Source organism: Salvelinus fontinalis, chromosome 36 (assembly GCF_029448725.1).
Source record: "Salvelinus fontinalis isolate EN_2023a chromosome 36, ASM2944872v1, whole genome shotgun sequence".
In the NCBI taxonomy this organism is placed as follows: domain Eukaryota; kingdom Metazoa; phylum Chordata; class Actinopteri; order Salmoniformes; family Salmonidae; genus Salvelinus; species Salvelinus fontinalis.
In genome coordinates this window covers 16244588-16257244 of record NC_074700.1, presented here as the reverse complement: position 1 = coordinate 16257244, position 12657 = coordinate 16244588, and the positions used below count along the sequence as shown (strand labels likewise).

The 12657-nt window shown below is 42.9% G+C and overlaps 1 protein-coding gene across 9 annotated transcripts in view; it reads left to right on the top strand.

Annotated features, from left to right (window-relative positions):
• The window catches only part of LOC129835298 (dedicator of cytokinesis protein 11-like), a 122950-nt gene that overhangs the window by 40881 nt on the left and 69412 nt on the right, over nucleotides 1-12657 (top strand). For 4 of the 9 annotated variants that reach the window (XM_055900883.1, XM_055900882.1, XM_055900880.1 and 1 more), the window contains 14 exons: nucleotides 185-268; nucleotides 361-450; nucleotides 640-761; nucleotides 1028-1097; nucleotides 1525-1635; nucleotides 2322-2393; nucleotides 3113-3259; nucleotides 3540-3623; nucleotides 4265-4376; nucleotides 5099-5137; nucleotides 9308-9489; nucleotides 10971-11084; nucleotides 11259-11403; nucleotides 12305-12393. In XM_055900883.1, coding sequence (XP_055756858.1) covers nucleotides 185-268; nucleotides 361-450; nucleotides 640-761; nucleotides 1028-1097; nucleotides 1525-1635; nucleotides 2322-2393; nucleotides 3113-3259; nucleotides 3540-3623; nucleotides 4265-4376; nucleotides 5099-5137; nucleotides 9308-9489; nucleotides 10971-11084; nucleotides 11259-11403; nucleotides 12305-12393 — 1461 coding nt within the window. The remainder of the gene's footprint in view (nucleotides 1-184; nucleotides 269-360; nucleotides 451-639; nucleotides 762-1027; nucleotides 1098-1524; nucleotides 1636-2321; nucleotides 2394-3112; nucleotides 3260-3539; nucleotides 3624-4264; nucleotides 4377-5098; nucleotides 5138-9307; nucleotides 9490-10970; nucleotides 11085-11258; nucleotides 11404-12304; nucleotides 12394-12657) is intronic. The other 5 variants (XM_055900888.1, XM_055900887.1, XM_055900885.1 and 2 more) reach the window with 3 other exon arrangements.

The window sequence follows — 12657 nt, the reverse complement described above, 5'->3', positions numbered from 1 at the left end:
TGCCAGGAACATTATGAATGGCATTTAATTTTCCCGCTGTACCGAATCCAAACCTTGACTCCAAAACCGCAATACGTACCGAACCGTGGGTTTGGTGAACCATTACACCCCTGCAAACTATGAGTTATTTAAAAATGCAGGATACTAAAATCACTTCATTGTATTTGTTTTTTTCTCCTTACAGCCAGCGCCAGATATAAAATGGGTAGAAAACTGCAAGCCCCTTTTCAAAGTGAAGACCAATGTAGCTTCAACAATATACCCTGAAGTATGTCTTCTACCTTCCAACATTAAAACAACTTGTTAAAGCTATTGTAACAAACACCATAAGACATCTGTGTTCTGTATTTCTCTGTCTAGGATCTGCACCTCCACAAGTTCTTCCAGCACTGCCAGCTGATAAGGTCCTCCTCAGAGGGCAACCCAGCAGAACTCATCAAGTATCTTAAGGTGAGAGAGACACTTCTGTTGTGAAGTCTCATTTACGCTATCTCTTGGTATTGCTGTCTCTCTCTGACTTCAACCCTCATATATTTTAACTTAATTTCCTGCTGGTCATGCTCTCTCTCTCTCTTTGTCTCTCTCTCACTCAACAACCCTTTCTCTCCATCTCTCTCCCTCCTTCCCTCCCTTCCCTAGTGCCTGCATGCCATGGAGGCTCAGGTGATCATTAAGTTCCTCCCCACTGTGCTGATGCAGCTGTTTGAGGTGCTCACCACGGCAACCAAAGAAGCTCAAGAAATCGCTGTCAACTCCACCCGGTGAGTCTTGACCCCTGACCCTATGACGGTATCATGATCTGACCCCATGAAACAGTGACCTAGACATAGTCATAGTTGTGAATGTGAGTTATAAGTCAATTGATTTGAAAGGCCTTTTTTTGTTGTCAAATATAACACAAAAGTCACTGTACAGGAGTTTGCTAAACGGCACAAACAAATTTGGGACGAATTTATTTTAAATGCTTTTTTGGAAGCGTTAATGGATGTAGGTTGAGGAAAGTAACCATAATATTCTAATTCTTCAGTGTGATTATACACGTCGTTTCCCGGTGCCATGAGGAAGGACTGGAAAACTACCTGCGTTCTTTTCTGAAGGTAAAACGTCAGGCATCATACACACGACAGTCGATAATCATTTTGAGACTCCCGAATGGCGCTGCGGTCTAAGGCACTGCATCACTACAGACACCCAGGTTCGAATCCAGGCTGTATCACAACTGGCTGTGATTTGAAGTCCCGTAGGGCGACGCACAATTGGCCCAGTGTTGTCCGGGGTAGGCCGTCATTGTGAATAAGAATTTGTTCTTAACTGATTTTCCTAGTTAAATAAAGGTTACATTTAATGAGCAGAATCAAGGCCTGGTCCTTGCCTTACTGATGAATGTAAAGATGGGTAATGCATTTTCAGTTGAAAGTTACTTAAAGTTCATTAATTTCTCATTTGGGATAATGTTCAACATACCATGGAAAGTGATAATGTGAAGGTTGTGTATTAATGCCTATTTCTGTGTTGTGTCCCCAGTATGTGTTTGTGTCTGGGAACTCTGGGACCACTCATGAAGTCCTGGCCACTGCAGTTACAGCCATCCTCAAACAGACAGCAGATTTCAACACCAGCAACAAGCTGCTCAAGGTGTGTGTGTGTGTGTGTGTGTGTGTGTGTGTGTGTGTGTGTGTGTGTGTGTGTGTGTGTGTGTGTGTGTGTGTGTGTGTGTGTGTGTGTGTGTGTGTGTGTGTGTGTGTGTGTGTGTGTGTGTGTGTGTGTGTGTGTGTGTGTGTGTATTTGGAACCCCATTAGCTTTTGCAGTAACAGCAGCATGCGCACACTTTTTTACTTGTCACGTTCAAGCATAAAATGTAAATTCCCATACTGACCAGCAGGTATCACTGCAACACATGCAGCTGAACCAGCCACTTGTTCCTTGAAAGGGAAAGTGGATTCCTTACATTCTTGTGTCACTAATAAGCATGTTTTGACAACCCACCATGTTTTCGAAACAATTACTTTTGCACAGTTTTCTATTGTCAGTACACCTAGGATTCCTGCACACGAAGCCAGTATTATAAAGCCCATATTATAGAACCCATTGATGTTTTTTGTTGTTGTCAGACTGTTGATATGATCTTTCTTAGGAAGGGTGCATCCCTAATGGCATCGCATTCCCTTTATAGTGCACTACTTTTGACAAGGGCATTATGCAGGCCTCTGGCCCAAGGTAGTGCACTATGAAGTAATAGGGTGGCAATCGGGACGCTATCTAAATGTTTCACAATTGAGCAGTAGGTCCAACTTCTTCTGTCCCTCTTCCTCTTTTCTAGTATTCTTGGTTCTTCTTTGAGACAATGGCCAAGTCCATGGCCCAGTACCTCCAGGAGGGCAACAGGATCAAGGTTGGTGCATGTTCTATTCTGATTAGGGGTTTATCTTGTGTCCCACATCAAAGATAGTGCACTCACACATGCACGCGTGCACACACCCACACAAAACAGCCAACCCTGACAAGCCCTCAGGTGGAGGGGAACAGTTAGCATACTTGCTATGCAAATATTTATCATGTGGCGCTGCAGTGTTACATTTCACACACTCTTTCCACACTGCAAAAATGTGGCAATGAACACTTCCTCATTCTACAGATATTCAAAGTTCAGTTGGTGATAAGGATATTCCTGTTTGTACTCTTATCTTGGCAACAGTTTAGAAACAGGCCCAGTAAAATCCAGACTGAAGCATCTACTGAAGATAAACTAAGGCTGCTGAAATTGACCACAATTCTAATATAATATTCACTAGTACATTTGAGGATTTTACAAGCTGTGCACATTTTAGTGAGTCATGTTTCATCTCTTAGGCTGTTGTGAAAGAAATCTATTTCTCAATGACCAGAAGAGCACACTTGTTTCTTCCTCCCATCCTATTAGTTAATATAAGATTAGTTTATCTGTAGTTGGGGCGAATCAGAACCACAAATCCACACACTTTATACCATAGAACATCCATTGAGCTCAATTGGAAAATTGCCTTACCCAAGTTAATTGTCGCTCGGCCCCGAGGTTCACATGAGGTCACCATCTTGTCGACATCTATAAATGAGTGTGTTGTGTCCTAACAGATGCCCCGTGCCCAGAGGTTTCCAGACAGTTTCCACCAGGTGCTCCAGTCCTTGCTGTTGTCCATCATGCCTCACATCACCATCCGCCATGTTGAGATCCCAGAGGAGGCCCGCTGTGTCAACCTCAGCCTGGCTGGCTTCATCAAGGTCAGGCCCCCATACAGTGCCTGAACCATACATTACAGAGCCTGAACCATACACTAAAGGACGGACATAATACAAAATACATTATCCCTGCTCTGAAAAAGGAATACTGTTGATATTGAGGTCTTCATTAAAGACCAAACTCCCTTCTGAAACTAGCGATAATGTGTGGTGAATTAAGTGTACTGTAAGTCAGTACACTGAATTGTGAACGATGTTCTTGGTGTGCTTAGTTGGTTAGTCCTGGTCTTCTTAATGCCCTGATCTGGGCTTGTCTCCACAGCGCTGTCTGACCTTCATGAACAGAGGCTTTGCCTTCAGCCTGGTCAACGACTACATGTGTGCCTTCACACTCAAAGACCCCAAGGTACTCGACACCAACCACAGTACCAACCACAGTACCAACTACAGTACCTCTTCAATTGTTGATCATTTTATTATATACACATGTATATTATATAGGTACTGTACAATAACAATAACCCTCTTGCTATTGTTGATCATGTATCATTAATGCAACGGGAACTAAAACAGCCTGCTGTACAGGCTTCTATAGACAGTAGATGCACATTGACTGTGGGAAATGTGCCCTACATAGAAAATACGAGCGTGCTATAAGGGATCATGAATGAAAATAGTATAATTATACAGGCTATACAGCTGACTACCATAACACAGAATGACCCTGGCAGGTAGAATAAAAAGCCTTTAGCGTGTGGCCTCTAGCAGTCTTTCAACATGCCGACACATTTGATCAACACTATATTATCAGCCTTACTATATTTGACTAACAAATATAAATCAACATGTACATCCATTTTTTTATTAACCCTCCGATTGCCGGTGGCTCTACAATGTTTTGTCTCAGAGATTATTTTCAATCCCAATCTCAATTCTTTTCATTTGTAGGATGAAAATAAACAATTTGTTTCTAGTCATCTTGAGTTCCAGTACGTGTGTTGTCTTAGGAGTTGTTTTGTAATGCTAGAGCGGTTTGTTGACTGACAGGTCTTGACGGAGATGAAGTTTGACTTCTTGATGACGGTGTGTAACCACGAGCACTACATCCCGCTCAACCTGCCCATGGCCTTCGGCCGCACCAAGCTGCAGAGAGTACAGGGTAAGGAGCTCCTAATCTCACGCCATGCTTCTCTGTTCTATCAGCTACCTACCTGCATTTGCTCCATGCCGGTGCCACCATAGAAATAAGAGTGAATAGAGTGAGTGTTTTGAGTGTACCCATGCCAAGAAGTCAAGTCACGAAGTGTACCCTTTAATCTGTGCTGTGATTTGTTGAGTCAATTCAACTGGCATTAGAAAAAGCCACATCAGTTAGCATCATTTGATTGAACATTCTACATTACCATGGCAATCCAGCATTTGTTGATTGCATCCCAATACCAGACAGTCATTGTGAGTATACAGTACCAGTCTATTGCCAGGGTTAGAGCTTCCAAGTCCGTTCTATTCATTCATATTTCTAGGAGTGCCACACACAACCATCTATTACTGAGGTGCATAATTCAGGCCTTGTTCTGCAGTTTATGCTGGTTTTCCTTTCTCCCTGGTCACTTAAAGGGAAACTTCACCACTTTTCAACCTCATATTCATCCTCAATATTAGTTTGAAAAGTGGTGAAATTTCCCTTTAATATACAAGGACCAATACAAGGACCATTGAGGACCAAGTCTAATACAAAGCAGACCATGGAGGGTTGTTAAATTAATTCTATGAATGATATTTACCACAGCCACAGTATATTCTGGTAATAGTACTGCATGCTATGTTAATTTATTTTACTCATTTGTTTCTCCTCCCTCTTGTTTTGCTTGTGGTTGTCAGATTTTATTTCGTACGCGACGGAGCTTTTTGGCGTAGTAGGTAGGTGATGCCTCCATAACATCAACCGCCACGTTTGCAGTTTGAACGCCAACTGAGTCGGCATGCAACTAACCCACTTCTGCTACCTCCGTCTATCCAGGAAACTCCTAAACTCTTCATGATTGCTAAAATCCGTACCGCCTGCTTGGACCAATGTTTTGTTGTGGCCTGGAGATTGTCACACTTGCTGTCTTTGAACGTGGAAATCTAATTACTTTTCTCTCCCTGATGTTTTAACTGATGATTTCAGATGAGGGGAGAGTATTTCTTGCTGCCGCTGCATGAGGAACTGCTACCGTACATTCTCTCTCTATTCCTCTCTTCCATTTTCTCTCTCTCTCTCTTCCTCTCTCTCTTCCTCTCTTCCATTTTCTCTCGTTCTCGCTCTCTATTCAACTCTTCCATTTTCTCTCTCCCTTCATCTCTTGTTGGCTGCTTTTCCTTCACTCTGTAGTCCAACTCATCCCAAACCATCTCAATTGGGTTGAGGTCGTGCGATTGTGGAGGCCATCTGATGCAGCACTCCATCACTCTCCTTCTTGGTCAAATAGCCTTTACACAGCCTGGAGGTGTGTTGGGTCATTGTCCTGTTGAAAAACAAATGATAGTCCCACTAAGCGCAAACAAGTAGGACAATGTATTGCTGCAGAATGCTGTGGTAGCCATGCTGGTTAAGTGTGCCTTGAATTCTAAATAAATCACAGATAGTGTCACCAGCAAAGCAACCCCACACCATCACACCACCACCTCCATGCTTCACGGTGGGAACCACACATGCGGAGATCATCCGTTCACCTACTCTGCATCTCACAAGGCAGTTGGAACCAAAAATCTCAAATTTGGACTCATCAGACCAAAGAACAGATTTCCACTGGTCTAATGTCCATTGCTCGTGTTTCTTGGCCCAAGCAAGTCTCTTCTTATTCATGCCTTTAATAGTGATTTCTTTGCAGCAGTTCGACCATGAAGGCCTGATTCACGCGGTCTCCTCTGAACAGTTGATGTTGAGATGTGTCTGTTACTTGAATTCTGTGAAGCATTTATTTGGTCTGCAATCTGAGGCTGGTAACTCTAATGAACTTATCCTCTGCAGCAGAGGTAACTCTGGGTCTTCCTTTCCTAATGTGAGCCAGTTTCATCATAGCGCTTGATGGTTTTTGCGACTGCGCTTGTTCTTGAAATTTTATGGATTGTCTTAAAATAATGATGGACTGTCATTTCTCTTTGCTTATTTGAGCTGTTCTTGCCATGATATGGACTTGGTCTTTTACCAAATAGGGCTATCTTCTGTATACCACCCCTACCTTATCACAACACAACTGATTGGCTCAAACGCATTAAGAAGGAATTATATTCCACAAATGAACTCTTAACAAGGCACACCTGTTAACTGAAATGCATTCCATTTGACTACCTCATGAAGCTGGTTGAAAGAATGCCAAGAGTGTGCAAAGCTGTCATCAAGGCAAAGCGTGGCTACTTTTAAGAATCTCAAATATAAAATATATTTTATTACATGATTCCATAAGTGTTATTTCATAGTTTTGATTTATTCACTATTATTCTACAATGTAGAAAATAGTTCAAATAAAGAAAAACCCGTGTGTCCAAACTTTTGACTGGTACTGTACATCAAAACATATTATACAATTACATGTAGAAAGTGTTCATGCTCTCATAGGTGTTTCTCTGATTTCCCTGGTTAGGTGGTGGTGTTTCCCTGGTTAGAAGGTGGTGGTGTTTCTCTGATTTCCCTGGTTAGAAGGTGGTGGTGTTTCTCTGATTTCCCTGGTTAGAAGGTGGCGGTGTTTCTCTGATTTCCCTGGTTAGAAGGTGGCGGTGTTTCTCTGATTTCCCTGGTTAGAAGGTGGTGGTGTTTCCCTGGTTAGAAGGTGGTGGTGTTTCCCTGGTTAGAAGGTGGTGGTGTTTCCCTGGTTAGAAGGTGGTGGTGTTTCCCTGGTTAGAAGGTGGTGGTGTTTCTCTGATTTCCCTGGTTAGAAGGTGGCGGTGTTTCTCTGATTTCCCTGGTTAGAAGGTGGTGGTGTTTCCCTGGTTAGAAGGTGGTGGTGTTTCTCTGATTTCCCTGGTTAGGTGGTGGTGGTGTTTCTCTGATTTCCCTGGTTAGGTGGTGGTGGTGTTTCTCTGATTTCCCTGGTTAGGTGGTGGTGGTGTTTCTCTGATTTCCCTGGTTAGAAGGAGGTGGTGTTTCTCTGATTTCCCTGGTTAGAAGGTGGTGGTGTTTCTATGATTTCCCTGGTTAGAAGGTGGTGGTGTTTCTCTGATTTCCCTGGTTAGAAGGTGGTTGTGTTTCTCTGATTTCCCTGGGGTGGTGGTGTTTCCCTGGTTAGGTGGTGGTGGTGTTTCTCTGATTTCCCTGGTTAGAAGGTGGTGGTGTTTCCCTGGTTAGAAGGTGGTGGTGTTTCTCTGATTTCCCTGGTTAGAAGGTGGTGGTGTTTCCCTGGTTAGAAGGTGGTGGTGTTTCTCTGATTTCCCTGGTTAGAAGGTGGCGGTGTTTCTCTGATTTCCCTGGTTAGAAGGTGGTGGTGTTTCCCTGGTTAGAAGGTGGTGGTGTTTCTCTGATTTCCCTGGTTAGAAGGTGGTGGTGTTTCTCTGATTTCCCTGGTTAGAAGGTGGTGGTGTTTTGCATTGGAGAAAAATGTTGCAGAGTGAGTGTGTTCAGCATGTGATGTTGTCGCATTTCTCCCTGTAATTTGTCAGGCATGTCATTCCATGGGTGAAACAGGATATCTACCATGTCACTTGAATGCTACCATTCAGTCCCATGTTAAAGAGATTGGTTGATTGAAATCATAGATGCACCCCTATATATTAAAGCAGGGTAGACTGCACCTGTTGCTAGTACCCGTGTGCATTTCCTATGTAGTGCACCTCTTTTCACATTGGGTATTGGGACGGTGACATATTTTTTGTTTTGGCTCTGTATTTTGGATTTGATATTATACAATTACTATGAGGTTAAAGTGCAGCTTTAATTTGAAGGCATTTTCATCCATATCAGGTGAGCTGTTTAGAAATCACAGCTCTTTTTTTTACATAGTCCCCCCATTTTAGCGGACTAAAAGTATGGGGACAAATTCACTTATGTTTATTAAAGTAGTCAAAAGTGTAGTGCTTGGTCACATACTCATAGCATGCAGTGACTACATCAAGCTTGTGAATCTACAAATTAGTTGGATGCATTTACTGTTTGTTTTGGTTGTGTTTCAGATTATTTTGTGGTCAATAGAAATTAATGGTAAAGAATTTATTGTGTCATGTTGGGGTCATTTTTTTGTGTAAATAAGAATAGAATATGTTTCTGAACACTTCTGCATTCATGTGTATTCTACCATGATTACAGATAGTTATGAATATATCGTGAATAATGATGAGTGAGAAAGATACAGACGCACATAGATCATACCCCCAAGACATTCTAACCTCTCATCATTTCAATAACAGGGGAGGTACCTGCCAGACTGTGTTATGGTAGTCAGCTGTATAGCCTGTATAATTATACTATTATCGTTCATGATCCCTTATAGCACTCTCTTCTTTGGGGGGTATGATATTTATGCCTCTAACTTTCTCACTCATCATTATTGACAATTTATTCAGGATTATCTGTAATCATGGTAGCATCCACAATAATGTAGAAGTGTTTAGAAACATATTATATTCTTATTTACAATAAAAATAGCTCCAAAATGACACAATACTTTATTTTCTATTGACCACAAAATAATGTGAAACACAACCAAAACAAACAAAATCGAACTAGTTTCTAGATTCACAAGCTTGATTTAATCATTGCGTGCTATGAGTAGTGGACCAAATACTACACGCTTTACTACTTTAATACACATGTAAGTGAATTTGTCCCAATATTTTTGCTTCCCTAAAACGGGGGGGACCGTGTACAAAATGTGCTGTAATTTCTAAACAGTTCATGGATATGGATGAAAGTCTGCGATTTTAAATTAAGCTGACAGTCTGCACTTTAACTTTATAGTCAATGTATAATTTCAAATCCAAAGTCCTGGAGTACAGAGCCAAAAAAACAAAACATGTGTCCCAATACTTTTGGAGCTCACTGTAGTGCACTGCTTTTGGCCAGGAAATAGGTTGTGATTAAGGACATGACCTAACCATGTTGACCATTGACCCCAGACCATAGCCTGGAGTCTGCGCTGACGGAGGAGTACTGTAAGAACCACTTCCTGGTGGGTCTGCTGCTGAGGGAGGTGGCGGAGGCCCTGCAGGGGTCACCAGAGGTCAGACAGCTGGCAGTGGCTGTGCTGAAGAACCTGCTTATCAAACACTCCATGGATGACCGTTACACCCAGAACAAGGTGAGGAGGAAGGGGAGACCAGACAGACAGACAGACAGACAGACAGACAGACAGACGGACCGGACCGGACCGGACCGACCGCCCGCCCGCCCGACCGACCGCCCGCCCGCCCAGAATGAGGTGAGGGGGTGACAGCAAACTTGCTAACCTGCACGCATTTTGCGTACCATACATGCAATTTGACGTCAAAGTACGCCTGTATAAAAAACAACCTAAATTACACAACAGTAGGATTCTAACTTGCACATTGTGGTTTTTGACTCATCCATCTGAAGTTGGAGCTGAGCCAATCAGACAACTTGGGCAAGGAGAAAAATCTCTAGCTCTCCGCTCCAGCCTGCCCCCCCTGTAGTCGTACTATTTTCCTCCCTCGAGCTGGATGGTAGCTCTCCACTTCGTCCATTAATACACTGATGTGTAAGGAAAAAGGGTATAGAAAAAAAGGGGAACGAACTGTTTTCCAAATACATTTTCCTCAATTGTATGTGTTAGTCAAGCACATTGCCACTATTATTTTGTAGTTAGCTCCTGGAGTAAGGAGTGTTCACTGTCTCTCCTGAATCAAGATAAGAAAGTAGTCTGTTATGCAAATCCATACTGTATCAGCCTTGTAGATGCAAATAGTCACTGGTAGCCAAGCATTGCGTTTACGATAAAGGCCGATAAAGGCCAGCTTTCGAATAGTGTTCCTCTCATCGTACAGTAGATGCGTTTTGGTTGACATGGGCTGTGATAGTGTCAGATGGTAGTGTTGACCAGTATGTTATATGTTATGTGCTGAGCGATTAGTGCTTATTGAGGTCAGTTCGATTTTGGTTAGATTATTAAAAAACAATCGCCGTTTTCGATTTCGGTTTAGATTATTTGGGTTGAAGGCTGTAACGGCACAGAATAAAACAATGAATAAAAGTCCCATGATGGTAGTGACTGTCCATTACTGCTTATCACTTATTAACTATCATTTATTCACTTTAATAAAATACTTCAGTTGTTGTGTATATTACATTTGTTTTATTGATGACTTTATTATTTCATTCCAAGTCATCGTCTCATCTCTATAGAGCTGCTTCCTATGCTTTCTGACAAAAACACTATTTTGTAGGTCTTCAAAGTAAATAATGCATATTTTTATAACTGCTGAATACCACCTATCAATCACTTAGATCATGTATATTGGCCTGTTGGAAACTACAACGCCCTACTAAATTGCACAGTTCATGTGTTAGTCAAGCACATTGCCACTTATTTTGTAGTTAGCTCCTTAGCTTAGGCATCATTACGACAAAGGTAGTTAGCTACAGTGTTTATCCGACGTCTGCATTGGCCGTGCGGCGTTTACGGTGATACGGCCTCTGCAGAGGTCACGGGATGTATACAGTTAATGACAGCTATAACTTGAGATTGTTGGAAAACCTGTAAAATTATAATAACTTAATTATTAACTTGATGTTACTCTATTCATCCCCCCTTCTGCATGTCAGAACCAGCAGGCCCGGATCTGTCTGCTGTACCTTCCACTGCTTGAGCTGCTCTACCAGAACCTCAAGCAGCTGTCTGCCCAGCAACACACCTCTAGCCCTGGCCTGGGCTTCACTGTTAGTTCCCCTCTACCCTCCATCCCTGGAGGTCCTGGCTTACTCTAGCTAGTCTCATGATATATCAATCATATATTGACGTTTTGGAGTTTTAACATCATTTTTTATTGGTATTTCCTGAATTTACTGAAATGAAATTGATCCCACCCCTATGGTTGTTCCTTGCTTTTACAGGGTTCCAGAGATGACTTGAGATCAACCAGCTCGATGGACAGCCGCAGGACGAGCACGGCCATCGATAAAGACCACGGTCAGTGGGACATCTGTCCTCAATGTGTTAACCCCTCATCGCTGGGCGTTTGCCTGTACGGTAGAGCAGGTGAGCAGACCCGTTAGAACGGTATCATGTCCCATCAAAAAGTTGCTCTGACGTTTTTGAACCATAACATCAGAGCAATAATACGTTAGGAGCACTGGAGCACTGCCAGAGCCCTCATGGAATCTGTTTCTGACCGTTTGAGCAGACACATGCACATGCACAAAGGCGGAGGTAGCGGTCCTGCTGCTGGGTTGTTGCCCTCCTACGGCCTCCTCCACGTCTCCTGATGTACTGGCCTGTCTCCTGGTAGCGCCTCCATGCTCTGGACACTACGCTGACAGACACAGCAAACCTTCTTGCCACAGCTCGCATTGATGTGCCATCCTGGATGAACTGCACTACCTGAGCCACTTGTGTGTGTTGTAGACTCCGTCTCATGCTACCACTAGAGTGAAAGGACCGCCAGCATTCAAAAGTGACCAAAACATCAGCCAGGAAGCATAGGAACTGAGAAGTGGTCTGTGGTCACCACCTGCAGAATCAGTCCTTTATTGGGGGTGTCTTGCTAATTGCCTATAATTTCCACCTTTTGTCTATTCCATTTGCACAACAGCATGTGAATTTTTTTGTCAATCAGTGTTGCTTCCTAAGTGGACAGTTTGATTTCACAGAAGTGTGATTGACTTGGAGTTACATTGTGTTGTTTAAGTGTTCCCTCTATTTTTTTGAGCAGTGTATATTTTTGCTGTTAAATGGCTTGCTTGAGGGCACAATGGTGGTGTTAGTAATGACACAAGATGCCCGTTCAATCCCCACTTCTTCTGTATCACCTGGCCTGGGGCTTAAACCAGCAACCTTTCTAACCAGTCAGCCTCTATAACCTCTGGGCTACCTACTGCTACCTACCGCCCACAAAATGTATTTGAGAAGCTATGTAAACATGTTTCTTTGTTCTCCCCAGGTCCAGGAGATCAGAATGGCCACCTGGTGAGGAGGGAGGACTCCAGAGGATCTCTGTTCATAGACCCTGGCACTCCAGACAGCTTTGAGGTAAGAGACAGAGGGAGGGTGGTGGATTGGCCAATACAAATCAAATAGAAACAGAGACTGTTTCCTAAATGGCACCCTATTCCCTATATAGTGCACTACTTTTGACCAGGGCCCATAGGGTAGTGCACTATAAAGGGACTAGGATGCCATTTGGGACACAACCAGAGAGAATGCCCTGGGTCATGTTCAGTAGGGAACATCGTAGCAACAGTCAAATATTGAATTTGATGTTTCACATCCTGCTCAATTTAAAAATAAACATGG